This window comes from Orussus abietinus, unplaced genomic scaffold (genome assembly GCF_000612105.2).
Source record: "Orussus abietinus isolate OABI.00-Male unplaced genomic scaffold, Oabi_2.0 scaffold5, whole genome shotgun sequence".
Taxonomy (NCBI): Eukaryota; Metazoa; Arthropoda; class Insecta; order Hymenoptera; family Orussidae; genus Orussus; species Orussus abietinus.
Window position 1 is genome coordinate 2,381,496 of NW_019394929.1, and position 27,926 is coordinate 2,409,421.

The 27,926-nt window shown below is 57.1% G+C and overlaps 1 protein-coding gene across 3 annotated transcripts in view; it reads left to right on the plus strand.

Annotated features, from left to right (window-relative positions):
* LOC105701150 (disintegrin and metalloproteinase domain-containing protein 10) overlaps window positions 1-27,926 on the plus strand; it is a 70,261-nt gene that overhangs the window by 30,301 nt on the left and 12,034 nt on the right. For all 3 annotated transcript variants that reach the window (XM_012427600.2, XM_012427601.2, XM_012427602.2), the window contains exons 2-3: window positions 25,584-25,844; window positions 27,167-27,361. In XM_012427600.2, the coding sequence (XP_012283023.1) occupies window positions 25,584-25,844; window positions 27,167-27,361 (456 nt within the window). The remainder of the gene's footprint in view (window positions 1-25,583; window positions 25,845-27,166; window positions 27,362-27,926) is intronic.

The window sequence follows — 27,926 nt, forward strand, 5'->3', positions numbered from 1 at the left end:
ACCGAGGGTCGGGTCTCTCCCGATCGGATCTATACGTCGGGATCGACGTCAGGGACGTTCACGGGCTCTCCGGAATTAAGGGCCGGGAGAAGAGGCGAGCCGGAGCGAGATATCGCTGACGCGTGCTCGCCAGGAAGCCGAAAGCCAACGAGGACGGTAAATCGAATTATCCGCACCCCTCGCAGTCGTCGTGTCGTGGCGGGACCCGAGAGAGAAACCCGGAGAGGGTTAAAGAGACTTAAGATATTTATGGGAGGAATTACCGGGAATAAAAAAGAAGAGGGGGGAGGAGGAAGAAGCCGGCGGTCTCGGAGAAGTTGGAGAGTACAACGTTCGTTTGATTTCCCGTTAATTGGGCTCGGACCTCGAGTGGTCCAGGAGGAGGAGAGCCTGGAGCCAATTTGCAATTCGGAGGAGGGATCGCAGCCGGAGCCTCCCGAGAGTCCTCCGGGAGGGAGGGGCGAGGGGGGAGCCTCGTTCCCGATCCATTTCGTCGGCACGAATCTCCCGATACGGCCGGCGAATCTCTTGCGACGAACTTCCCGACGAGGAGAGGAAACTTCGGGACTCGCGTCGGACTTTCGGGATCGACCGGAGGGAAAATGAAATTTCTCGGAGGGGAAGGGGGGCCGATGGGCTAACGCTAAAAAACGGCGATGCCGACGTTTACCTTGTCGCGAATCTCCCGGTGGCGAATTCGCTCTTACCTCTCCCTGATTTTCATCTCGAGGCATGTTCTCGGGGACGCGACCAGGGCGACTTTTCGCCCGAGCTTCCCTCAAAGGGCAACTTCTCCTCGGCGGATGGCTCGATCCCGTCGATCGAGCGTTCTTAATGGTCGTATTATATATTTTCACCGCTTCGAGCCACCCTGAGGTGCTTTCGGGACCCGGAGGTAAACGTCGCTCGTAAATAACGTACGCCTCGAAGCGAGCCTTCGTCCCTTCCGGGGCGCGATCGAACGACTCGAGAGGGAGAACACGCGAGCCCTCGATATTTTTTCCGAGTCTTCCTTCCCTCTTGTTCTTCTCGCGATTTTCGCCGTCCTCGATCGCGTCGTTTTTCCGCCAGATAGAAGGTATCCCGTGAACGCGCCAGAGGTGATTAAAATATAACGAGTTTTTCTCGCGGCTCGAAATCCGCGAATTAAAATCGCGGCTACCCGCGATGCGCGCCGATCTCGGTAAACATTTATCCGCGGGGAGAAAAAGTTCGATATCGCGATTAGGGTATCGCCCGGATTTTTCCCGGGGTGGCTTTTAAACGAGTTTTCCCCTGTCGGCGACACCGCCCCCTGGGAGGGGCGCTTTCCGTTGGATCCCCGTCCCGAGTTGATGAATGCGCGCTTTAAAACGGCCATTTACCCTATCGACCGTCCCTGTAATTTACTCGATTCCCACTCGCCCGCACCTCGTCGGACCCGTTGTTTTCCTCGCGCCATTATGCGATCGATCCGGATTCGAGACACGTGAGAGAGGACCGGCCTGGAAATATTTCGAAGGGGTCGTCCCTCTTTGTCACCGGCGCTCGCCCCGACGCGCTCGGTTAATCGAAACCCCCGTTCGACTCGGAATCGAAAAGTCTCCGGAGTCACCCTTGCGCGATACCCTTTCGGGGAATAATCCGCCGTAAATAATAATCGAGCGGGTGGAGGCCCAATGAAGCGCGAGTCTCGCTCGTTAGGGGGGAAATTTGCGATATTCACCCCCTTGACGGTGGAAATGCCCGCGCGGGGGGAAAACGCCCCAGCAGGGACGAGCTTTACATCGAGCCGCCACCGAGCGGCTCGTCATCCTCTTTTCCAACCCGGAAATCCACGAGATCCCCGCCGTTTGTAATTATTTCCGGGATAATTAAAATCACGGTCGAATTAAAAAAGAAGAGAAATGAAAAACTAGAGGAAGGCTCGATGGAATAATTTCCAGACGCGGTTGATTGCGCGAGGCAAGACCCGTGATAGGTTTTGATCACCCACCAGTGAATTTTGTCCGATGGATCTGTTATCGTTGCGCGACATTTTTCTTTTCCTCCCCCCCGTACAATTTTTCAAAGCGGGAGTGTCACGCAGGGCGCTGCCAATTTTTCACCGCCGACTCCCGGGGGACGCTCGGAACGCGTCGCTGTCCAAATTAACGGGGACGTTTACGTCCGAACGACCGCTTCGCCGGCGTTAACGGCCATCCCGGAGACGCCGGCCATCCGAAATTCTGAACGGCGGCCATGTAAACCGGATGCAAAGGGGAACCGCGAACGATCACGCCGGTCACCGGCGCTGATTAAAACTTCACCGGCGTTTTAATCAGCGACGAGACCGCGAGGACCGGTCGAACCGCGTCGCGGAATTATCCCGGACGTGGGGCGTTACGAGCGCTCGTGATAACGCGGTGGGCTTATCGCGAAGACTTTCGAAAATCGACGCCGGGAACGTCGACTCGGCACGTAAGTTTTAATCAGCCAATCAGCTGATCGGGAAACGCGGACCAGCAGGTGCGGGGAGGAAGCACCTCGGTGATAAGAAATCTGGGGGAAAAAAAAAATCCTGTCGACGGAAATCCTCCGTTTTTCCTATTTTTCTTCGTTGCACGTTACAGGGACACGCACAATTCCCTTTCCACCGGCACGTAGGAGCTACTTGGCCATTAGCACTCGGCACGTTCGCCTCGCGAAGCCTACGTACAGCCGCGAGTGACGAAGTCAATTACCCGCTTAATCAAGGCTGCGCCGAGCGCGGCAAATCGCGAGCGGAATAAAACGCGGCACGGTGTAAATAATTACACGCCGGGCGGAAACGAGTCGGAATGCGATATTGCTAATGGAAACGTGCCGCTCCTCCCAGGCCCTTGTCGTTTAGTGGCGCGATTCCGTCGCCTTCTAGGAGCCTCCCGATAACGAGGCGACGACGTCTCGATCGGCTTCGATCGGGATTAACGAAGTACTCGACGCGGTCTCGCCGATTACTCGATTACGCGATAACTCGAGTCACTCGAGTACCGGGTCGCAACCTGGAGGATGGATTCGGAAAGCGAGCTTGCGACCCGAATCCTTCTCTGAATGGTCGGCCCACTTTCGGCATCGACGTCGACGCCGGCGTCGGGTCCTTTAGAGTCCCGAGCGCGGCCGATCCGCATGAATTTAATTGCGGCCGTGCGTTGCTCCATTTTCGTTATTTCCCCCGCTTTCTCTCCCCCCACGCTGACGCGAGATTTCACTCGACGGGAAATCGGGGCTCCGATTCCCGGATTTCTCATTTTATTCCCGTGAAAAATGGCGCCGCGCGTCATGCCACGTGGCGGATAATTGATTCCCCAAAAATGAAGCCCCTGGTCAGGGTTCGTTCCTATTTCCGTCTCGCCGCGCATTTACAGGTGGCCCTGTAACTTGAGTTTGTCGCCGGTCTTTTTTACCGAAGGGCCTCCGTGATTTATGTCCGGCGCTTAAAACAGAGTCCCGGGGGGCGAATAAACCACTCCTGAATTGCCGACCCGTCTTTCCCGTCCGAGGGTGGCGCGCGATCTCGCTTCCTCCCGGGGACATTGTTAGCGCGAAAACGCCCCGGCTGAAAAAGCGAGACGCTGAAAAAGTGGAAAAAGGCCCGACACCGCCTCGCGGAGTTTTCGCGCTCCGCGGAGCTCTGCCGACTTCCGGGGAAGGGCCGGTTAAATGGATCGCCGTAAAAGAGGGAGACAGGGAAAGGGAGAAGTCCCGACGTTTACGTCGCCCGAAGCGAAGCCCCCGTATATCACCGTTACGGCTTAATCAAGGGGCGCGGCACCCCTTGAGATCCGGAATCGTCCGAAAATCGCGAATCGTATCTCCCAATTTGCCCGATCAAGGCAGAGGGAAACTCAGGGAGATAGAGAGCCACAGGCCGGGGAAAAAGTACGTCGTCGCGGAAGGGCGTAAACGTTCGGCCTAATTAAAAGTTTATCGCCGCGCGTAAAAATGAAGCAACCGCGGGGAGAAAATCGGCCGAAGTACGAGGGGGTTGATGTAACCAGGAGATTCGAAAAAAAAAATAAGAAGGGAGAGAGGAAAGCGCGGAGGAATATTTTTGCGGAAAATCGAGGTACGCGATGCGACGATGCCACCCTATCGATTCAGGGCGGATTTTTCCCTTAGGGTGGGCGGCGCACCCTCGGGGGTGCAAAATGGAAGGGAGAGACATTCGGTTTAATTAAGACTCCGTAGTGCCGTATATACATTATGCAAAACGGGAAAGTAGGGATCGAGAGGAGAGACCGGGGAAGGAGAATGAAGGAGCATTTCGAAGATGAAGACGAGATAGTGGCGAGAGGTGGATGCGCGTCGTCGGGACGTCTTTGCGGGAATATACGGAATTACGCTTTTCCTCGAATCCGGCGTTGGTCTCCCCTCCCCGCCCGTGATTTCCGTTTGTCCCCCTTTCCCGTGTTCTTTCCCCCGTGTCGCGGGATGCTCGCCTAAAGCGCGTCGACGTCGGCGTAATTCGCTCGATTTAAAAGTTTCCGGAAAAGCGCGAATATTCCGCGAGCGGGGGCGACCGGCAGGGGGGTGGCATTTAATCCTTCCGTTTATTCCGCCGTCGGCTGGATGGAATTAATGGCCGCTCCGAGACTCGTTCTACGCGAGATACAACGAGCGTTTCTCCCCCTGTCTCGTCTCGGCAGGAAAATTTCGGACAGGAGACGAGACGGAAAATTTGTTCGGATGAACGAAGGCGGATTCCTCGGTCCGCTTCGGGCGTATCCCTCAAGGTTCGTTTTCATTTATCAAGTCGAATCTTCATCGATTACTCGGCCCGAGCGCCCCTAATCGCGCCCCGAACATAATCTCTCCCCGTAAACCATCCGCTCTTTGGGTTTCGTTTCTCGCGCCGCCCATAAAGAAGATCTCTATCCCGGCGGAGCGGTTCCCAGGGCGATCCAATTTTCCGCCGGAAATTCTCCGTCCAGGTGGATCGCCATCCAGGGGGGTGCCTACCAGGACTCCCCGTAATTGGGCGAGATCCCGCGTTAAACACCCTCGACGAGCGCCTTTTCTCTTCTCGCCTCTGCGTTTCGACCTTCTCCCGGTCCTGCCTCCGGAGACGTCGCTTATAAAACACGAAATTATGCTAATCCTGGGGGTCCTGGCCACTTCTCGAGACGGTCCCGAGGGAGGAATATCGACGGAACTGATATTCCCCTCGCGGGGAAAGTCCCGAAATCCTCGGCAAGTTCGACGCCTCGAAGAAGGGATGAAATCCAAAGTGCAGCGCCGAGAAAGCTGCTCGGCTGCTCGTAGACCGGGGAGAAATTGAATATTTTATTCAGCCACCGGCTCGGTCGGCAGTGGCCATTTTTCCATCCCTCCTTCCGTCACTTTTTAAGGGGCGAACAACGCGAGAACGGCGTCGGTGCTCGAGGAGTTTTAAAGGAGATTTATCGCCGGGGAGAAAGCATCGAGGGACGTTCGAGACATTTCTTGACGCTGTCGCGTATTTCACCCCCACCCTCCGTGGACCATTCCCGAAGGGAGCCTCGTCGTTTCTCGGGAAGAAACGAGGCGCGGGACCGAGGACCCGGAGGACGGGGGTGGAGGACGCCATCCGGGCGGAATGTAACTTTAAATAATGCCGTCCTCGCAATTGGATCCTTGTAAATAGAAGTCCGCCCGTGGAGGCCGGGATAAGCTGCTACGCCGCGCCGAAGGGGGAGGAACGAAGGAAGATCGCGAAGGAGAGGACGGGGCTCGGTTCATTCGGGGGGAATGGAAGCTCGTCCTTCGTCGGAGCTTAATCGCTCGCTCGGCGGGACCTCCGCGTCTCCCGGACGTCTCCGTTCTTGCCCGATCCCCTTTCTTCTCCGGCTTTTTCCCCGTCCCCTCGAACGAGCGCCGACCTTACGACGCGTCCCGAAACTCGGGTCCAGAAGTTTGCTCAGTGGGTCAGAGGGTGGAGGTCTCCGCCACGCCGGGGGATGACGGCCGATGGAGCGACATCTTTTATTCACCCCCCGAGAAAGCTTCTCCCTTTCGGCCGATATTTATCTTGGATGAAACTCCCGTGCCCCGCCGTTGGCATCCTGCATAATTCGACGCACCGGTTTCGCCTCGGACGGCTCCCTTTCCCGGGGACGTCGGCCGCGTCCTTGGAGTCGCCCCAGGTACCGTATCATCGAATCGATCGACGAGGCCTCTCGGCGGGGCGACTCCGAGGTTGACGATTCCAAAGGGGTCGAGAGCCGAGGGAACTTTCTCCCCCGGAAAGTTGCCCCGAGGTCGTAACCGGAGCGGAGCCCGGCGTTACGACGGAGAAGTCGCGCGTCTTGGCCGGACGTGCCCCGTAAAGTCCTTAACCGAGCCGGATACTCGGTTTCCGGGGGCGTCTCTTCTTCGTCGCACCCCCGACCCTCGATTCCCGTCGATGCACCTCGAGAGGTCCGACTTTGTGCGCGCTTTAACGCGCGGTCGTTGGGGCGCGCATTCAAAGCCCGGTCCTCTGCCTTAACGACTTCGTTGCACGGTTACGGCCTACCGCTCCGCTCGGCTTTTAAACGGGATGCGACTTAATCGCCGGCCCCGGACTCGCGCGACGATCCGGTTAACTCCGACGGAGGGGACGGGACTCGCGACGTGGGAGTCGATCGTCCGATCCATCGATCGCGTTTCTCGGCCGGTAGCTCGACTCGGGCGAATGCACACCCGAGGGACCCGCGATCCTCGATCGGAAAGCCGAGCTTCTTTCCATCCCGAGTTGCCTCGCACCCCCGAAAAAAATAAAAAAACGCAGAAAAACGCCGAACCTCGGCGACTCCGCCAATCGGCAACCCGATCCCCGCGAGATATCCGCTTTCGGACACGCGATTCTCAAAGGGAGGCGAGAACTCGGCGATTTCGTCCTGAAATTTGACGAAAGGAGGAGCACGGTTTATCACGGCTCCACTCGCCGGTAATCGGATTACGGTGTCGGCTCGTCGTCGGCGCACCCCTCGCGGCGTTCGTTCTTTGTACCACCCTATCGGGCCACTTCGCTCTCCCCTGGAGATCGCTTTGAATTTTCTCGTTGGATTTTGCCCCTTCCTCGAGATGGCAATTTTTTTTTTTTCTCCTCAACAATCGCCACAAAAATTGATTCCTCGTGGGTTAGCCCTAGGTTCGATCGGGCGGCGAGATATCCGGTCCGCAACCGTTCCTTGGTCTCGAGATATGGCGCGACACTCGGGGCACCGTCCCTTAAGACGTCGGGCTGGCCCGTCCACGAAGGGCGCCAGCGGCGAACCGCCACCTTGAGCAACCCCCCCCCCCGTTCTTGATAACATCTCTCATTTATCAGGGCGACGCCGCGCCGTCGTAACGACCGCGTCTTAACGCCCTCCGAACACCTCTCCGTCGCGCTCCGACTCCACCCCGCGAGCAGCGCCCCGTCTCTCTCGCTCTCGCCACCCCAACCCCTCGACTCGCGTTCGACCTCGCGACCCTCTCTCCCTCGGCTGGGCGCGTTTATTCCCTCCCCCATTTGCATCCCCTTACATCCCCTAGATTCCCTTGCGAGCCGGTTTCACTCGCCACCCCCGGCTGCGGTACGAATCTCCGTCTTGGAATTCGCGGCGACCTCCCCTCGCCCCCCCGAAACTACCCCTTTAAAGAGAGTCCCGGGGAGCGGGGCACGTTCCTTCCCCGAATTTCCTCTCAGAGTTTTCGGGTCCGTGAACTTCGGCGAACGGCCTAGGGAATGGCTTGGCTCCTCTCCTTCGTGCCGAGAGAGAGAGTCTCTCCTCTGGGGGACCTCGGAGAACTTGCCCATTGGAGCCCATCCCCTGGACGGACGCATACCTTCCAAGAGAATATTTTTCATTTCCGGGGAGTATCCGAAATTTTTGGAAAATTCGAGCTTTCCCTCCTTTCGTTCGAGTCGCGGTTCCTCCCCGAGACCCCTTTTCTCTCCTCGGACAATAAAGCGCCGTCCACCGAGATCCTTATTGAAGAAGTACGGAAGCCCGTAGCCGCTTACGGGCCCGGGACTGTATTATCTAAACTGCCGGCGAGGCCAATAAAAGTATATTGAACCTGTCTGGAGGTCGATAGTTGATATCCATCCGGCGGGGCGAGCGGAGCTCCGGAATTTTCGACGCTGGCGTTCTCCCCCTCGCACCCTCCCTTCTTTGTCCGCTATTCGGGATCCGCCCTCTCGCCCCCTCTCGCCGACTGCGAGCGCGGCTAGAAAAGGAGGGCTCGCCGGAATGGAAATCCGTAAAGTGCGATTGGAATTGCGAAAGTGCGCCCAGGGTGCACCCAATTCGGCCTCCGCCCTTCCGGCTCGCCCTCGCTTTGCATCGAATCTCTCGCGGGGTGGCCATTTTGTCCGCCGTTTGTTTGGCGACGCACTCTATTCTTACTCGCAGATCTCGCAATCCGATATCCTCATTTAATTCCGCCGGCTCCTGGGGGGAGGATATCCGAGAAACCCGAGACCGAGGGGTGAAAATGTCAACGTTTCAATTTTTCCACCCCAGGGAGGGTGGCTCGACGCCATTCCCGTCCTCGCAGGGAGGGCCAATCGGGAGTTTCCTCCGAGAGGGTGTCCCTCTTGTTTTTTCTCCTCGTATCCGTCTCCCCCGGGAACGGGGAGGACCCTCGTCTCCGGGGGTGGAAGGACCCTGGTCGCGTCGTACATTTTCCAAGCCCCGATTCGTCCTCGGCGATCCAACGGACCCTGATTCTCGATTTTTCCGCAACCAGGATTTTTCTCCTTGCCAGTTTTCACCCTCGATTCGTTCCCGATTCGCGACGCCTTCGCGTAATAATTCCTTGGCATCGACCCCTCGCCGTTAGAGTTCCCAGTCGAAAGCCCAGCCGGGAGGGGCGTAGATCCTAACCAGGCGTCTGCTTCCGACAGATTTTCCATTACAACGTGCCCGGGAAATCGAGCGAATTCGGATTCGTGACGGAACGTCGGCGGCTCCCTTATGGGACTCGCAGCCGAAGGCGCACCGCGGAGCTTAAAACCTATTATCAGCGAGCGGATTTCCATCTCGAACTCGGGGCGTCGATTCGGAGCCCGACGCGGAATACGTCCATGGAGGGAGATCCTTAGAAATTTTAAAGCCTGACCGAGGGAACTCCCCCGCGAGATTTCCACCGACCGGATAAATAGCCAACCGAGGACTCCGTCCTCCTCTCGGGCTGAAAGAGCGAGAACGCGTCCGAAAGCCGCTTTGCGATCGGCGGGTCTTTTCCGCGGACGAGGAGAGCCCGAGCGACGTCGACGGAGGAGGGCAGTCCTCCAAAAGGCTGCGAAGGGGAGCCGAGTCATTTCGAGGCCTTTATCGGAGAGTCATTGACTTTTGCGAAGTACCGTAGAGTTATCGATCGACTCGGCCGTAACTACGACATTACAATGGCACCTCGTAAAGTAGGCAGTGGCGGCCAACCCGCTCTGCCCTCCCCTCCGCCTGCCTCTTGCGGATTCTGCGCATCCGTCGACGCACTTTTACGAAAGAAAATTGAAATCGAGAAAAAAAAAATAGAAAATATTAAAATTCGAACTCGACCGCGATTTTTCCGACGTCACCCTGTTCCGTCCCTGATCGATTCGCCGAGCCGATGCCGCGATCCGCTTTTCGGCGTTAATCTCGATGCCGACGAGCCCCGTTCGCGGCGACTTTGCAGTCGCTCTCGGGGTGCATCGTGCCGTTGCTAAGCTCTCCTCTTTCTCCCGGCTCCTCTGGTCGGCTATTAAACCACATCCGCTTATCCGGTGGTACGTGGTCTCCGGGAATCCGCGTTACATCGCCGGATATTCGGATAAAGCGCTTACACGTTGGACCGCTCCGACGTGTTCGCCGCGGGATGCACCGTCGGTTGCACCCGAGAATATCCCGGACCGAATCTCGTTCCGTATCTCGCGTCGTAGCCTTCGATCCAGCGGAAATAAAATAATGGCCAGCGATATCCGGGTCCATTTTTCCCCGGGGCGGCAGATACGAGACCGAACGATGCCGAGATCCCATGGACCTCGCGGAAGCTTCCACGAATTCCCACGCGATCTCATCGTTCCGTTCCCCCTGGCGGGACTGGATCTCCCCTGGAAGATTTATCCCAGGGATGGAGGAGCGATCGCGGCTCCTCGCGAGATATCCATCCGGGATTCCTCCCTCCCTGGGCGGAGGGATATTCCATGGGATCTCGACGCCGTCGCGAGACAACCGCGTTTCTCGCCCCGTCGACCCCTTTCTTGCGAAAGGGGAGAGAGTCCGGTTCGATGCCCTCGATCCTGCCCGATATCGCTATTACCGCGAGGGGGTGGGTTCGGGGGTACCAGGTAAGGGATGAAAAATCCCCCTCACGGCTGACGCATTTTATCTCAATGTCCGACCGGCGGCCACGTCTGGCGCGGAATCCCTAACGACGGGAGAAATTGAATCACCGGTCGGGAATCCGGGATTTATTCCCGGGACGTGGGGAACGGTAATGCGTCGAGGCTTCGAATGGACGGATGGTAATCGCGACGGGATGCCGAAGTGCATCTCGCCGATTCACCCCGGCTGCAGCGGATGCAGCCGCGAGAATATTGCCGCGAGGCGCGTCTCCGAGGGGTTAAAGCTACCCCTGGTGGGGGGCGCGCAGTTAATTCGCGCCAAAGCAAACCCGGTGTTGCGAGAAGCTCCTGCTGCTCCACACCTGACGCGTCCGCGAATCCCTGGAGGTTGGAGGTGTTGGCGAAGACCGCGTCCTTATCACCCCCTTCCTCTCGTCGACATCCCCCGTATCGAGTCATGGTTCCATAAAAATAGCAGCGAATCCGTGTAAAAAAAAATCTGGTCTGGATTTAGATGCAGATTTTTTACTCGCGATGGGATTCGGCGCATCGTCGATCCCGAAATCAGCCCGGGGGTAAGTCTGGCGAAATCGGATATTCGGGTCGTTCCCTTTTTTCCGGAGGCGCGCCTCGCGGGCGGAAACGCGACTCGGGGGACGGCGAATCCGCTTCCGGTAGCGCATAGGCGCGGCTCCATCCGTCTCCGATAGGATCAATTCGGGCGGTTAATCGGTAACGCTCTCTTTTAAAAACGACACCCCGTTATTAATGCATCGCCCTTTCGGCCGACTGCGAAACGTAGTTAGCCAGGGGTGGATAAACCGGGCGGCCAAACAAACGAGCGTTTTATCGAGCGCCGCCGTTCCGCCGAGTCAGGGAGGCACGCGCGGCTCCGCGAGCGAATCACCCCCGAGAGCGACCGAGTCCGAATCGCCGGTGACCCGCGAGTCGACGACCTGCGGGGGCGGCCACCCGGGGGAAAGATATCCGCCCCTCGAGCTTCCTTCCACCCCTATTTAAAATCGGGGAAAACTCCCGGGAATTCGAAATTTCAAGGGCCGAGCCGATGAATTCATATCTTTCGGGGTGGCGTCGCGCGCCGTCGTAAAAGGGGGGAAAAATGGGCTCGCCAGCCCGGAGCGGAGGCTGGGGCGGACTCCGCGCCGGATTCGTCGCGCGACTCGGACACGCGGTTATAAACACCCGCGGGGGGTCGTAAAGCTTTAACGCGGCTCTCGGCGATATATAAGTGTCGCGTAAAACAGGCTCCGAAATTGTCCCCTTGATTTTTTTACGACGATCCCGCCGCGCTCGATGTATGGCTCGCCCGGCGCGGAAACGTTTCGATCAACCGGCCCCCCGGGGAGGGGTGGCTCCCTCCCTTAAGGCCGAGTCCGAGAACCGACCGCTCGATCTTGGAGCAGGTGGTTCGAGAAGAGCCACGCAACGGCCGGATCGATTTTCCTTCCCACGGCCAATGAGCCGGTCGCAGGGCAACCCTCCCTTGCCGCGTCGTCCACCCCTGTCGTGCGGAGGGGTGCAACTTCGCGCTGACTCTGGCCAGCGGACCGTTGCCAGGCCGACTTTGCGCGCTCCTCGTCCCGTTCGTCCCGTCGCGGGCCTCCGCGTTAATATTAATAATTATTCCCCTGAATCCTCCTCGAAGGGCCGCCCACTCCGGAATACCCCGGAGCGAAGTAACTCGAAAGCACTTTAGCCTGATTTCCGGCGAATTATCGGCGAGTCTTTCAGGGGTGCGCAGGGGCTTTGTACCCCTAATCCGGGGTGTCCTGTCCAAGGACCGGAATGCTCGCAGGACTCCCTCGCCCTCCGGTTAGGAGCTTTGCCGGATTTAATTCGATTGCCAGACTCGCCTTCGAGTTCGTTAACCCTTGCGGCCGCGAACTCCGCCGTTGCGATTCGTCGCTCGTTTATCCCCCGCGGGATGGGGCGGGACGTAACCGAGAAAAGTGTTTAATTATCCGAAAGGGTGAGGCGCGCGGTCCAGGGGAGACTATGAATTGTTGGTAGAGGGGAGAGAGGGAGGAAGTATCGCGGAAATCCGTCGATGCGACAAAGGGGGAAAAATGGGGGATGGACGATCGTCGGCTTTATCGGCATCGATTTCGGCCCGTCGAGCCCGAATCGCGCGCTTTTGGATTTAAAGATACGAATACCAAGGTAGAGAGAGGAGTCGTGAGGGAGGAAAAACATTGGACGTCCCGGGGAGGATTTATGGCACTCTCCCGTTAACCCTTTCTTCCCTTTTTTCCGCCCCCTCCCTCTCGTTCCCTTGCCACATCTCTCAGCAACGCAGTTATTTATCTTCGGAGTCAAATAGGATTCAGGACTCGGTGCCAGCGAGCTGGCGCGCCCGGGCGCGGGCAGGGGGTGCCTATTTTTCTTTCCGTATTTTCCTGCCCCATTTTCCTAATACGCCACCGTAAAGTCCCGGTCCCGCCACTTTGAATAACCCCGAGCCCTTTATGCCGGCTCCGATCATTGGAATTTTGCCCGCCGCCGTTAATCGGGGCTCTCTTTCTCCGTTAAAAGAGGAATTCCCTTCTCCTCGCGAAGGGGGCGCGAAGAACGGCAGGTACACCCTGACCGTAGGTGGCCAATCGCTGGCCGTCATATTTATGGCCCGGGAAACGGAGCGGAAAAGCGAAACGAGGAATCGAGAATTCGTTGTTTACCGTTTCTTCCTTGTTCGGCTCTGTTCCTCTTCTCTCTCTCCCGGTTCCACCCGGCCCCGACAAGGGATGAAATGTTGCCTCCTCCCCGGCTCGCAATATTTCACCGCCTTTTGCCCACGTTTAAACCTTTCTCCGTCCATATGCGAGAAGAAATGCCTACCTAGGGTCCAGGGGTGCCGATTTACCGACGAGTCCGCAGGGTGGATCGGCGCAGACTTTCAACGAATCGATCTCGTTCATCTCGCTGGTCCCTTTGTTATTCGCCTCGCTCTTTGCCCCACTATCCACCCCTTGAACAGACATAGGAAGAGGTTGACAGAACGCAAAGGGAATCTCGTAGCAAGGCGCCGTTCAGGTTGACGGAAGCTGTCGCAATAATGCGCTTCCGCTGTCGGATTACCGTGCCTTCGCTAATCGAAGGTAAGGGTCGCGCCAAATCTGCCGCGAGGAGAGGAAGAGACGCCCGAAGACGTACTCGAGGAGGAGCCCCAAGGCGCAGCTACGCACAAGTGGGATCTAATCGTAAACGAGTTACCTGGCACCGGGAGTACGTGCCGCTCGTTACGTCCACGTGCGTAATGAACCGTTGCGTGTGCGCGTGAACGTCGAGGAAATCCCGTACATATGCGCGAATCGGGTGTGGAATAAAAATTGCTAATGCGGCGGTGAGTCACGGGATGACGCCCGTCAAATTACGCATTTCGCCGCAGCTCCTGGGTGGCCGAAAAATTTCGTACCCCTCCGGTAATTGACATTTCGAAAAGACTCCGCTAAGCCACCCTGAGATCGGGGATTAATTAGTAGGAAGCAATTTCGAAGTTGGGGCTTAATCGGAAAGGGACGATACCGGGTGCGAAGAAGGGACTTAACGACGCCGTTATTAACGGACCTCGCCGTACGGTTATGTCCACGTCCGTTAACGTTTCGACCTAGAGGAGGCGTCTCGAGATCGGTAATAGATCGTTTAATAAGTGCGAGAACGGGAGGAGAACCCGCGACGGGTCGTTCGAATAAGGAGCGAGGCCCGGGTGCGTGGATTAATTATGTATTCATCACGCGTACGCAAGTAATTATTCCGTGTTCGTACATCCACCGAGACGGAGGGGAGGGGTAATACGGGGGATAAGTGACTGTCGGATGGATCTTAGCGCGTAACGGCGAGAGGGGGAAATTCGATTAGACGTAACAGGATCACCACCGGCACCTGACGGGAGTGGAACCCGAAGAAGAATTTTTCCGAGTCCTGATCGAGTTCCAACCGAGTGGCGAGTGGAACAAAAATTTGCAATCCCTCGTTTTTCGATTATTCTCGTCGTCAATTACTCTCCGCTAAATCAGCGAATCGACCACAGGCTCGTTCGACATTTTTCGGCGCCTTCTCACCCTTCCCGCTTTTTACCCGTTCCTTCCCCTCATTCGGATCTCCTCGTCTAGGGTCGTTATTTCCCGTTTGAAAACTTTTAAGGGCCCAACCCCTTCACCCCATCAACGGCTGATAGGACGCTCCGTAAAGGAGTTCCTCGGATTTTCATAATTCCAGCTCGAGGGGGCTCCGTTTGGGAAATAAAGAAAAACCTTTGGGGTTTTCGCCTTTGCCTTTCCCCGCCGTATAAAGGAGCGAGAACCTCCCCTGCGTCCCCATCGCGGCGCGGTGAGTCTCACAAAAAAAAAACCCTCGGCAACCCTTTCGTCGAGGGTCTCGATGCATTCGTGGGTCCCGATCGGGAGCGATTTGGTCGGATTCTCGAGCACAATGGGGCGGGATCCGCGGATCAACCCTCGACGAGGGGGTTACGCGCCCTTTTGGACCCGGGGATGCCGACGCTCTTGCACTCTACATAGTAATTTGACGACGGGGTAAAAAGCGTAAACGGGACCGGGGGCGGGGGTTGACGTAAGTCGGTCGCCGACGCGCGCACCCCCTCGATTATCCGAGGATTTACCCCCGAAGCTCGGGCCGACCTTGAATTATCAATGGCGTCTCGTCCACCCCTGCCACTCGACGCGAGGCCGAGGGACGCCTCGCGTCTTCAAACGCCAACCCCGCCTCGGCGTTAAGGGTCGCGGGTGCCACCCTCTCCGACTGCGTCCCTTGGAAGACGCGCCAGGGTGGAGTCGCGCAGTCGAGCCTGGTTACTCGATTAAATAGAGAATCCTCTAGAATCGGTTCCATTCCGACCGCAATCGTCGCGTTGCGAGCTAGAATTCGTTACTCGAGGGGTGCACGGAAGGAACGACAACAGGGGTGATAAACAAAAAAAAATAGAGTCGACCGCGGAATTCGATCCCTTCGAAATCGACCGCCCATTTTTCGACGATTGTACGTGTCGGGGCGCAATTAGCGCGCGGGGGGTGGGGTTTTTACAGTCAGCGAGTCGGGGGAGTCGATTACCCAATAATTCTCCGCGGTCGGGCGAAAAACGCGTCGTCGCCGTTGCCCCCGTGGCCGATATTAAACTGGCGTTTATTCGCTCTTCCGAGGGTGACGAATGCCTCCTCGTTTCGAGGCGAGGATAAATCGTCGCGCGGTCGCTGAACCTTCGGCCGCGAGTCGACGAAAGGGCGAGGGGGTGCGAAACCTATCGGCGACCTTCCGGGTGGTGGGGCAACCTCCGCCCTTAAACTCGCGGATAGATTTAGCGGGGCGGAGCGACCCTATTTATGTTTCTCGAAGGGTGACTCGCCGAGTTCTCGCTCTTCGCCCTGCGAACCTCCCTTTCCGCCCCCTCCGTTTCGCCGCTACCGAACGCGCTACCCTTTGAAACGTCCCTCGGTGGAAAATGGGGCAAGCGGCCCCGGACGAGCGCGGCACGCGCACCACCCCTCCAGGTTGGAGGGTGCTCTCTTTCTCTACGGTGCCTTTACGGTAGGCGCTCCTTTTTCCGAGTCGTGGAGGGAAAAGAGCGAGAAGCTGCGCCGCCTGGTGAACTACCGTGCGAGCTCCGCTCTCACCCCTTTGCCTGACCAGGAAAACCCGAGACGCACCCTCCGCGATCCGGCCGCGCATTAATCAGGCTCGCTAATATTAATTCCTCGTCCCCGGACTAATTCAATTAAAAGGCCGCCCCTAAAGGTCTGCCGACCCTCCGGTGGAGTCGCGGAACTTCGCTACCCTTTGTCTACCCCAGGGCTCGAGTCCTGCGCCCTTCCCCCGAGGTAACGGTAAATCCAGATACGAGCTTTCTGCACCCCTTCGGCAACGCGCAACGTTTCCTACGGAAACTGCGCCCTGGTTGAGTTTTTGCGCACGATTAAGGGAGGGGCCGCGCTCCACCTTTAAAGAACGAGAGCGGAGAGTCCAATGGAAGGGCGGGGGAATTTGAGTTATTTCGTTTCATCCCCAAAGCCGGGCTCGGCGCGGAATTTACCCGGGGCGGGTTTCTCCTTCGCGGCTAAACGCGCAATTCGCACCCCAAAGAGCGAAGCGCGCGCTCCGGGGTTAACTTCCCCGTGGGAGGGTCTCGCAATGTGTGGATCTCGCAGGGGGTGGATCCACTCACACCACCCACGGAAGCCACCCTTCGGGACACGCTCCGACGATTTTACGCGAGCGTCTCGGGATCACGGGATCACGGGCGGGGCTTCTCCCCGAAAGAACCGGCTCCTGAAAAAGGAACTTTGATTAACGCGATCTAATTTCGCGCGAGGTAAAGTGCATAACCTCCGCTCGGGGTTGCTCGAGTTAGGTCGAGTATGCCAGGCTTTGGGCAATTTTGCCCAAACTAGCCGAATTTCGGACGATCCCCCGAGGGGTTGCAATCGGGACGGGGTCGCCGAGTGTCGCCTAATGTCGCGGTCTGTCCGATTGGCCGTCGCGATTCCGAAAGGGCGGCCAGCCCGGCCCGGAATTAATCGGCTGGTCGGCACCTGGGCGGAACGGCGGGAGCGGTCTAAGTAGTTAAATTCGATAATGGAGGCGAGCGAGGGCAGGAACGGGGATAGGGTCGATCGAGATCGATCCCTCGACGTCGGTCGCCTTCGGTCGCGCCGCCCCTCGCCGGGACGCCGAAACAATTTCCACGGCCGCAATAATATCGCACGGCCGCGAGCTCGCTAATTGAGTTTCCTGACGAGCGATCGCGACAAAGGGACGCGACGTTTCCCGGGGTAACGTCGGCCCCCCACGAGGGGGTAGCTCGTCTCTCCTATCGCGTAGCGACGCGTCGACGTCGATACCTTTTATGGAAATTTTACGGGGAATTTTTCCCGTTTACGTCGCACGAGGCACGCCTCGCGACGCGTGCATCGGGAGGTGATAAAAAAGAAGGAAGAAAAATGTTAATCGCCCTCGGGATCGAGTTCCCCACCGCGGGATCCGACGCCGAGCGGATCGCTCTTTCCTCTTTCTCTCTCTTTATCCGTCTCTCCCAGCTTCTCCACGGGCACTTAGGTGCGCGAGAACATCTCGTGAGAGGCGGAACGAGAAAAAGACGAAAGACGCGCTCCCTTCCGGTGGTCCGGTGTGTACGGAACCAATCCCATCTCTTCGCCCTGGGCCGCGTTCGCCTTTTTTCTCTCTCGCCGTACGTACACCCGACCCAGTTTCCCTCTCGCTCTCTCTCCCGGCCGTGAAAGGACGCCTTATTCCTCGTTGGCTCCGGACTAGACCGTTGCTCCGTCGAAATTCCGCCCGACGATTTTCCCCTCTCCCCTTCTGTTTCACCCTTCCCAAAAATTGATCTCGCCATCTGCCCCCAATCTCCCTTTTCGTCCGCGCCTCTTGCCTCGACTCGAAAGTATCGAGATCAAATTTCCACGCGGACCCGAAACGCTGGAAATTTTGAGTTAACGACGGCTCATCGAACGCGGCGAAATCTCCGCGTCCGGATTCCATCGCGGTGGGCGTCCCGCGGGACTGGGGGCCGAATCGCGGCGCCGATCGACGTTCCGGAATTTTCGGGGATTTTCGGAATCGATAGTCGCGCACCCCGATTTGTCCGTCCTATTTATCTCGCTCCTCCTCTCCCTCGCTCTGGGCTCGATTTTTCCGGCGAAATAATGCGAGCAGAGCTTTTAAAGTAATTATCCAATGACCGGAAACTACCACTGCGGTTTTCGAAAATAGTTCCGGCTGTTTTCCCAGACTCCCGGGGGAATCGTCTCGGCGAGGTTTCGGGAGGAATCTCGGAAAGAGGGAGCCCCTCTTCGTCTCGGGTCGTTTCGTTTCTTATTTCGCGGAATGGCCGTCCGGCTCGCGTCGAACTCTTTGCGTTTTCCGCCCCCTCTCCCCCGCGGCCGTTTGCCGCATCGCCGCCCGGCAAAAGGGCCCGTAAACGAAACGCCCTCGACGCTATTATTTACTCGTAGTTAACGGTGGAGGCGAGAGCCTGTCGGCCATTCCGCGACGGAACGACCGTGGAACACGAGTCGTTCCGTACGTCGCTTCCGGATACGACTGCGTCGACATCCGTTATAACGACGCAGCCGACCAACGGCGGGGTCGCGTCCGTAAACGACGGCGCCCTCTCGAAATGCCCTCGTCCCTCCTCGCCGCACTTTTTCCGGGATTATTGAGGCCCCTCCCCGCGGCCGGAAGTGGCTCGTAAACGCGGCCAGGATTTTTGGTCCACTGACGTCCTCTCTTCTCGCATCCGGAAGAGTCCTCCCTCCTTCGCGGTTTTCGAGGAGCTGGCCCTCCTTCGCCGCTCCGAGTTCTTATCACGGTCTAGACGCGACTGTTTCCCCTTCATCCCTTTTTCCTTGGTAGGTCGATAATCATACATACGCCTTGTACCGCAGTGGGAATTTCTGGATCGACTCGAGGGATGGGGAGATTAACGAAACGTCCTCCACCAGCCTCTGGAGAGGAAACCCGTGCCAAGTCTCGGCGCAATGTGAAAAACGCTTCCCTTTAATAAGGTATTTCGTCGGGATATGCGATATTTTTCAGGCTCGATACGTCAATGTCTATGCAAATGCCGGGTAATATCAAGCTCGAGCGACTCCTCGCTATTTCGCGCCCCCTCTCGCGAAACCTCCTCTCAGCGGGCGACGCTTTGTTCCGCTTTTACCGGGGAAACCATTTACGCCTCTCTCGCACTTTTGTGCCTCGGTACTTTCGGTAACCGAGCGCCCGTTCGCGCGTAAGTTTCCCGGGGCCTCTCGAGGTCGACCGGCGAGGTCGATTCTCCCGCGACTCGCTCGGAGGAAAAAAAAAAAAAATTCACCGAAGGCCGCGCTCGCCGGAAGCGGAAGTGCGTGCGTGCCCCTCGATCGCGATACCGCCCGATATTACGCATTCGAGACTCGTACGATTCGGAAACTGGCGAAAGTAAATCGGATTACTGATTTTGTTAGGGGAAAAAAAAAAAAACAAGAATCATTATCGAGTAGAAAATGTTTAGAAAAGAAAAAAATCGCTCGTTTCCCCTTTAATCTCCTGTCGATAAATTCGGATACCTTGTTATCTTCGTTACTTCGAAATCTGACTATAGATTTTTTACAGGGGGGCTCCAAAGTTGATCGGATTTCGACAAAATTCGGCCCGAAAAGGCCGTCGGCCGATGTGTACGCGGCGAAATTTATGAGATTCTCCATTAAAGCGACGCGACGCGCGCGGGAGTATCGCGCGGCTTTAAAAGCTCGGGGATAGGGTACCGCCGGGTTTTTCCCGGGCATTTCCTCGTTTTTCCTCCCCGAAATCACTCGAAATGAAATTTCGGAATTTTATTAAAATTCCTATTCCGCCGAGTCGCGGTTCTACCTTCCCCTCCCCGTTCTTTTTTTTAATCAACCTTACTCCACTCCAGTAATTCCGCGTTACGCCCGCCACCGAGCGCCGGGGATGATTTTCATCCCGACAGAGGATGAGAACGCCCAAGTGCGCCCTCGTGAAAAACTTTTACGTAGGGAGCCGCGTTAACCGAGAACTTGTAACTCCGCGTTTTCCTCGTATCTGCATACGTACGAAATTTACGGGACGCTCCGGGCGCATACGTTAAAACCCGAAACGCCGCGTATCGAAATCCGGGGCGGGGAAAAATCGCGGGCAGAATTTTTCCCGGGGTATTATTCCCCCCGCATTTCGAAAGGGGGGGGGGGCCTCGGGATTAAAAATGAAAATTTAATGGAACGTCGTTTCCAGGCGAGGGCGCGCCGGCTGTGATTCCGCGCAACCTCGTTAATAATGCCCCGAGAATGACGGGCGCCGCGACGCGGCGTCGATTCTCCATCGGGGCCTTGTTACGAATTTAGAGACCAAACGTTAACCCCGCGAGATGCTCGGATGCGGACGGGAAAAGAAAAGAGGCTAAACGATTCCCTGCAAAAAGGGACTCCTGCGTGGAGGCGCACACTTGGTCCGATGGTTCCGAGACCTGGCACGCACTCGTCACGCGTGAAGAACGAAAGACAACGAGCGTGCCCGTTGTCCTCTTCGTTTATCCAACCGAATACCGTCGGTCCGATTACGGCGGATACGGGGTCCCTTTCAATTTTATTTCTTTTTTCTTTTTTTTTTTTCGACCGCCAGGACGAGGTACGCCCACGTGGGTTCTCCGTGTGTCCCGCTGTACGTGAGTACGCGCACCGAGAGGACAGGTTACGGTCTAGAATATGGGCACCGGGTGCATATCGCGCATACGTGCTCATAAGCCATGCAACGAGGGATCCAGCGATCCGCGACGAGTGGCACCCTCCTTCCTCCCGACCCCCCTCGACCTCCCCTTAACCGCAACATTTCCTGTCGATACTGCCGGCTACCGGAAGCCCCCTCTCCGCCTCGGATTCGACCTTTTCCAGCACCGTATCCGTAGGAATCCATCGAGGGCCAGAGGAGTTATTTCCCGACGCGCTTATCGGGGGTGCTTCGGGTCTCTTATCAAGGGGCGCGCCACCTCCGCGGTCGATCGGGCACGTAGACGAAATTCGAGACTCGAGATTCGGGACGCGGCCTCGTTATCGAGCAGTCGACCCGTTCCTTGTCGAAAACCAACGACCCCCTCGTATCGCTCTCGAACTCCACCCCGAAAAATAAAGCCGCGACGAGTAGAGGGCGCTCGATGCAAGAGGGTCGAATCGTATCCGAGTGTCGCCCCGCCCGGACCTCTCTCAACAGGTTGTCAGATGTAATTGTGCCTCCCGTTACTTGCGATAAAAGTATGCCCCCCAGTTTCGGCATCTACTTCCGGGATATGCATCTTGGACGCGGGGAAAGTTCGGACGTTTATGCGGCGAGTTCGGTCGCGCGGTCCTGGGAAAGCTCGACGTCGGGGGACGGAAACTCCGTTAGCGACGACTAGCGCTTTCCGTTAATCGAGGAGACGTTCCGTCGTTTCTCGAGAATCAATCTCGCGGCGGTGACGGTAACGAAGGGCGGCGGCGGAACGGCACGCGGAGAGAGCTTGCGAGGATTTCGGAGCGAGTCGAGCCTCGCTCGCGTTTAACCGGGGGGTCGAGCTTCTTCCTCCCTCAGGAATGTCGTCGAAATGGCGACCCGCCGCTTTCCCCGGGTAATTGAAGGGAAAGGGAAGGAAAAGCCAGGCAGCCGCATCGCGGAGGTGCGAGCTAGACGATATTCCGCCCGGAAAAGCTCCCGGCTCCTTTGCCCCGCCGACGTGGAGCAATCTTGCTTCGTGGATCCTCCCTTTCCTCCTTTTCTCCCGATTTTTCCGCCGCATCTTCTCGCGGAAAAGAACTTTGGAAAATTCAGACGAAAGTCTCGCCTTTGGGAGAAGCTCGCTTTACGACCTCGAGCTTAAGTTAGGGTTAACGGCTCGGAGGGTTGAAGGTTTTTGCGAGGGTGTAATAAATGTTGGTCGCTCGCGGTACACGATCTTTCCGTTCGAATTAAAAGGGACGATCGGGAAGTTTGCTCGCCAAGTCCGCCATCGGGAGGGACGACTTCCCTCGGCGCAGAAATAACGAAATTCCCAGCTTTTTATTTTAGGATTTTATCAAAAGGAAATTTAACCCCGAAGGAACTGGTGGCCGGGTGCTTTGGTTCGCCGGCAAGAGGCAATCTCGCCTCCCGAGCTCTGTCTTCGAATTGCCACAAGTTTCGGGAAGCTCCTTCGAGGCGGAGGGGAAGGAAAGTTAGAGGGAGAGTCGGAACTTCGGGAAAAAGCGGGAAGGTAAAAGAAGTCCGCGCAGGAGGATAGTCACCTCCGGAAACGAGGGATCGTTTCGAAAATGGTACTCCCGCAAAGTGGCCATTTTCTTTTTCTTTTTTCTAAACGAGCAACCCTCGCGTCGAAGACATCACCGGCGATCGAAGACGCGATGAAAGTCTTCGAGACGAAAAATCGAGTGCTTCCTTAATAACTAAATCGGCGCGGGGCCGAATGTTCGGTAACGACGTTTTCATCGAATTGCTTTCCGGACAAACCGATGTACCGAGGCACGAGTTAACTTCCAGCTCGAGCTTCAACTTCGCGTCTCGCTTCCCTTGATCCAATTCCGTGGTCGTACTTTGGACCAGCCAAAGTACCCGGTCCTCAACTTGGGACGGATTCGAGACGATCGATGTTTCGCGGCTGTCTGGCGGGGCATTATTAATAATATCCCGAGTGGAGTGTATGCCTCGAATTTCTGAAACTTCCCGGAGGGAAGTCCGTCGTCCGAGAGCGACGCACCGGGATTTATGAACGAGACTTTGCAACTTGGATTTTTCATTCCGCCTCGTAACAGCGACTTCATCGTTCGGCGCGGCTTAGCGGCGTTCGGCTCGGACCCTGTCCTGTTGAACCAGGAATGTTAAAGAGCTTATTACGGTTTAATTAAAACTCAAGAGAGAGGGAAGTCGAGAAAAAGCCAGGGGTCTCAAGTTTCGCCGGTACCCTCGGCAAGTACCAGACTCAGACGAAACGCCGCGTCAAATAAGAAGGAGGAATTACTTCGGAGTCCTTTGAGGTACTCGAGAGTTGGAATCGCGAAACCGGAAATGATAATTCCTATTACGGCGATGCCGGGAATAATAATGCCCGTTGCGGAGATCCTTGCGTCTCGGGCAATCTTCTCGACCTGGGCGAGGGCCCATTGGGTCCGTCAGACCTTTCTCGACGGAAAATGAACGATTCCACATAAGGCGCGCATTGTCGTCGCGGGGAGACGTCGGGGATAACGACGGGGCATAAAGGCAGCTCTCATAAGGGGTCCTGGCCCGTCCCAGACGCCGACTTCCTGGATTTTCTGGCTTCTCCGATGCCATTCTCCGGGACCTTCCTCCTCCCGGACCCTCCGTGATCATCCCGCTTCAAAAGCGCGCATCTTTAGTTGGCGGAGAGAGAGAGAGAGAGAGAGGGCGGAAAATCCACTAACCGAGAGGCGGCGAGATACAGACGGTAGCGGAGAGCTGTCCCTCCCGGTGGAGTCGCTCCTGCATTTTCCAGGGTTGCTTTCCCAATTTCCCTCGTAATCGCGCCGCATATCTCCGCGACGATGACGTAACGATTTTCCCGGGAAAGTCGACGTCCGGGCTCCCTTGAACTTCGAAATCGCAATTGCGCGAAACGGGAAGAGCCAGGGGGACCGGAATTTATTCACCCCGGGTGTTCCCATTAAGAATTCGCTCGCATCGCGGAATTACCACGAGAGGAGACTTTTTTTCCCACCGATTTCCCGGCACAACCTCGCTTCTACTTTTATTTCCTTAACGCGTCCTCCCGTTCCCAGCCCGTCGGACTCGGTCGCAGGTGCGCCTCGCGCAGCTTTGCCCTGTTTGCACTTCGCACCGGCAAACATCCTTGCTGGAAACGCGAAACGCAAACAACGGGCATCGGCGCTTGATTTAACGCCCTCGGGGCCGAAAGTCCGGGTCGAGGTGTTCGGTCCGAGTGATCGATAAAATATAGAGATCTCGGGAAGAACGAGTTCGCAGGTCGGACCGATGGACGCGGAGAATGGAAATCGCGTCCGCGAGGTGCGGATCTGGAATCGAGTAAAGCTTAGCCGAACGAGGTCCGATGGTCGAGGGCCATTAATCCGGATCCCCAAAGGGACGGGTACCCCCAGGGGTCGCGGAAGAGGGCGGAGTCGATCGTCTTCGTGGTCGAGATCGAGGACCCTTCGGGGTTTCGATGGCCGGCTTATTTCTGGCCTACTTCGCCCTCCTCGACGCAATATCCGCGACTCGCCGACCGCACGGGGCGGAGCGGATACGTTTATTTCTGGCCCCTCCTCTGGGGCAGCCACGCGGGCGGAAACCGTGAATGGGATGGCTGGAACGACCGGAGCCGTGTCCCCATCGAGGTCCGGCCATTCGCAGCGGGTGGATCGACCCGGTCGAGACGAGCGATCCCGAGTCCATCCAAGAAGCTCGCGACCCGATTGCGCCGAATTTATCCCAGACGATTCCCAGCATCCGCGAGACCTGGACCGACTCGATATCCCAAAGGAACCGGCCGATGATTCTAAGCAAAAGTGGAGGGGCTAGTAGACGCGTCTTCGTCCCGTCCTTATTCCGTGCTGCGATCGATTCATCGCCGGTAATGAGAAAATAATACGGTATAGGTGTAATAGACAGGAGGGCAAGGAAAGTAAGAAAGAGCTATTAAGGAGCAACGGGACCCTGATGAGAACGAGTCGACGACGTCGCCTCGGGGCAAAGCTTCAATTTTTCGTTTTCCGCGCGGAAGCCCCGCTTGTTACTCGGTTTTCTCGCCATTTGACAAACGATCGCGGTACATCCGCGGAGTCGCGGGATCGTTAGGGGATCGAGGCACGAGAGGCAGAAAGTCGTTACTCTTCCGGGACGACGATGTATTACAGCGCGTATCCTTCCCTCCCTGGGGATCATCCCTTTGCAGTCATGTCGCGGGGGCATTCCGCCGTTTCTCCGCGTTTCCGCGTCCTTGATCCCGCGACCGAGAGTCCCTTTCCGCGGATACCCTTCGACCCGCCTCAAAGAGCGAGGCGAAACCGATATCGCCGATACTACTTTCTCGGCGATTAATCACCGTACCCGGGGATCCGATTAAATGAAATTCGAGAAAAAGGCCTCGATCGAAGTGGCTCGAATTTGGATAATTGCATTAATTGTCCGCCCCTCTCTCCTCGCAGCCGCCGTTCCCGGATCGATGTCCCTCCGGCGAGCCCGGGTGCCTTTGTCCCTTTGTTCCGGCGTTCTCGTTCTTGTACTTCTTCCAGCCCTCCGGCCCCGTCGAGGCACTCGGGGCGAGGCTGCACAATTTGTCATAATTATCTCCCCGCGATTACCGCGCTCCACGTGACTTCCGGCTCGCGGAGCGGAAACCTCGCCAGCGCGAATCGGGACCATCGCGATCGACCCGGCTGACCGAGGGGTCGCGGGGTCGGGCCCGGTCGTTCCCGGGTCGTCATCCGCGAGTCCCGCGACCCGGGACGACCCGAGACGACCCGACCCCTCCGCTCTCCCTCGGGAGCTCGATTCCTCGAGGACCGGCGCCGTAAACGCGGCCTCGTAAATTCCTCGGATATTTACGAGGCTCGCTCCGGGCTTCTTCGCGGCTACCCTTAGCCACCTTTAGCCACCCTTAGTTATCCCCGGCCGTCTTCCGCTCGAATTTTCCATCCCCGGTTTAAGGCTCGCGGGAATTGCGCCCGTCGGTTTACGCACGCTTAATGCAGGGGTGCGTCCCTCGCCGCGTAATTTATAAACGTAACCGCCTTGACGATTTCGACTTTACCTGTTTCAGCTCGGCGACTGAACGAGTACATTCGCCACTACGAGACCTTGTCCTACCCCACGGAGCAGGTGCATCGAGGCCATCTCCGGGCGAGGAGGTCCCTCTCGCGCGACAACGCCGTCACGGTCAAATTTCGCTCTCACGGCCGGGACTTCCACCTGCGGCTCAAGAGGGACCTCAACACCTTCGGCAGCAACTTAATCGTGGAGGGACCCTCCGGGAAGATCGAGGGCCTGGACACCTCCCACGTCTACCAGGGCCACTTGCTCGGTGAGCGCCTCCCGGATACTTTTCCACGACTCTCGTCATCGTCGATGTCTTTCTACTTATTTTTTTTTTTTTTTTTAGAAAATATTAAACGAAACGACATACCGCGCTCGCGTATCTCGCGGGGACGTGGTCGCTCCCGGGAGCAAACTTCCGCTCGGGCGGGCAGAAATTCGCGCAGACTATTGCCCGGGAACCGAGATATATGTTTATCGCGTTATCCTGCGCGATAAAAGTGTCCCTGGCGTTTCTTTACGTAATGTCGTTACGTTACTCGCTCGCGAGTTCCCGCACTCGTAAGTGATCTCTTGTATCCCGCGAGTTCGCTTTGAGGGCCCCTCTCCGTCTCTCGACGTCTCGTGCCCTCCTCCTACCGCGGGCACAGGGCGTCCCATTTGAGAGACGGAGTGCGTGTCGCGGGAGTACTAAAGGCAGCTTTATTCCGCGTTTAAATTTTCAAAAGTCTCCCACACGGCCCGGGTCGTGTTAAATTATGAAGTGGCTCTTCGGCGAGAAAGCCCCGAGCCGTAGTCGGGATTCTTCTACTCTCCCGTTTCGACGTACCTTTATCCGCGACCCGATGCGGCTGCACTACCGAAATCGACGCTCCGAACCTGCATCCTTTGGATGCACCCTCGAAGACCCGCGTTCGCGTCCTCGGATTAAGGAAAAAAAAAAAAAAAAAATCCCCAAAAGTCGAGATCCACTTTCCTACATTCGCCGGATCAACGCCGGGGAATCTCCCTTTTTAATCCCGAGGTCCCTCGATTTCTCTCGGAGCACGCGTCGGTTGTCTCCTCGCGGGCGAGCCGGAAAATGTTTTCGAGAGGCGGCGACAAATACGCGACACTCCGCGGGTGGCTTTTATTTCCATTTCCCCGGGCCACCCGTGGATTTCGGCGGGAATCGGAAAAAGCAAACGCGAGGATGAAAGGTACCCCGAAACAGGGAGAAGAGCGAAAAGCCGATAGGGGAAAATTCCCGTCCTCTTTGGCGCCGCGAATAACTAACGAGCCATTTTTTCCCGGCGCTGAGAGAACGCCCTTTCGTTGGGTTCTTCCGAAATGAACGCGCTTTCGAATTGGCTCGATTGATCTACGGGAATAGCTGGAACGATCCAAAAGTACGAGGGCAGGGGGATCAAATTTGCGCTTATCTCGAGGTAGGTCCATGAGAGAGAGGCTCCGCAGCTTTTCCCGGGAGTGGTCGATTTTTCAAGAAGTTTTCCCGGGGAAATTTCCCGAATCCCCCCGAGAAGAGGAAGGCAAAGACCCCGAGTCCTCGTTAATCCCCGGTCTCATTTCTCCTAATTACTCTTCCCGCAGGTGAGCCCAGCAGCCACGTATTCGGCAGCATAAGCGACGGAGTCTTCCACGGGAAAATCGTCTCGCCACGTGGAGGCGCCTGGTACGTGGAGAGGGCGCACTACTACTTTCCACCTCACGAGGTCAACGAGACTCTGCATTCCGTCATCTACCACGAGAACGACGTCGGCGACCCCTACTCCAGCGTCCGACAAGGTGGGCACCGATGCCAGAACTCGCGAAATTCGGGCCCGGGTCGACCCGGGAGACATCTTCGAGGATGGAATCCGGAATCTCGCCGTCGCCTCCGAAGCTCTGACCGTTCGCGAGAGAGACACCTCGCGGGAATTAATCCTGCCTTCGACAGACCTCGACCGAGCGTCGTGCCGCCGAGGTGTCCGGAAAATTCATTCCGATTCGAGGGATGATTAATGGATCCCGCGTTCCGAGCCAGTCGTCGATGGATCGCGGGTAATCGAGCCGGCCGGCACGGAAGTATGCGAGCTTTCGAGGTCAGGACGCCCGCGGATCCGTCACCGCCTCGACGCGCTCCCGAAATGACATCCCGGCTTCTCCCTCGGGGTGTCTACAATTTTCCGCCCGAACGCGCGTTCGCTTTTCCTCTGCGGATGAAACGTGGAACGTCGGAAAAGAGCCCGGCAGATGGAAAACGTCATTCGGCAACTCGGGAAAAATTCCCCCGATTTTTTTTACCTCGCCCTCTCCTCGCAGGAATTACAGGAGCGACGAGACGCGGATTTTCCGTCGTCGCGACGTCTAT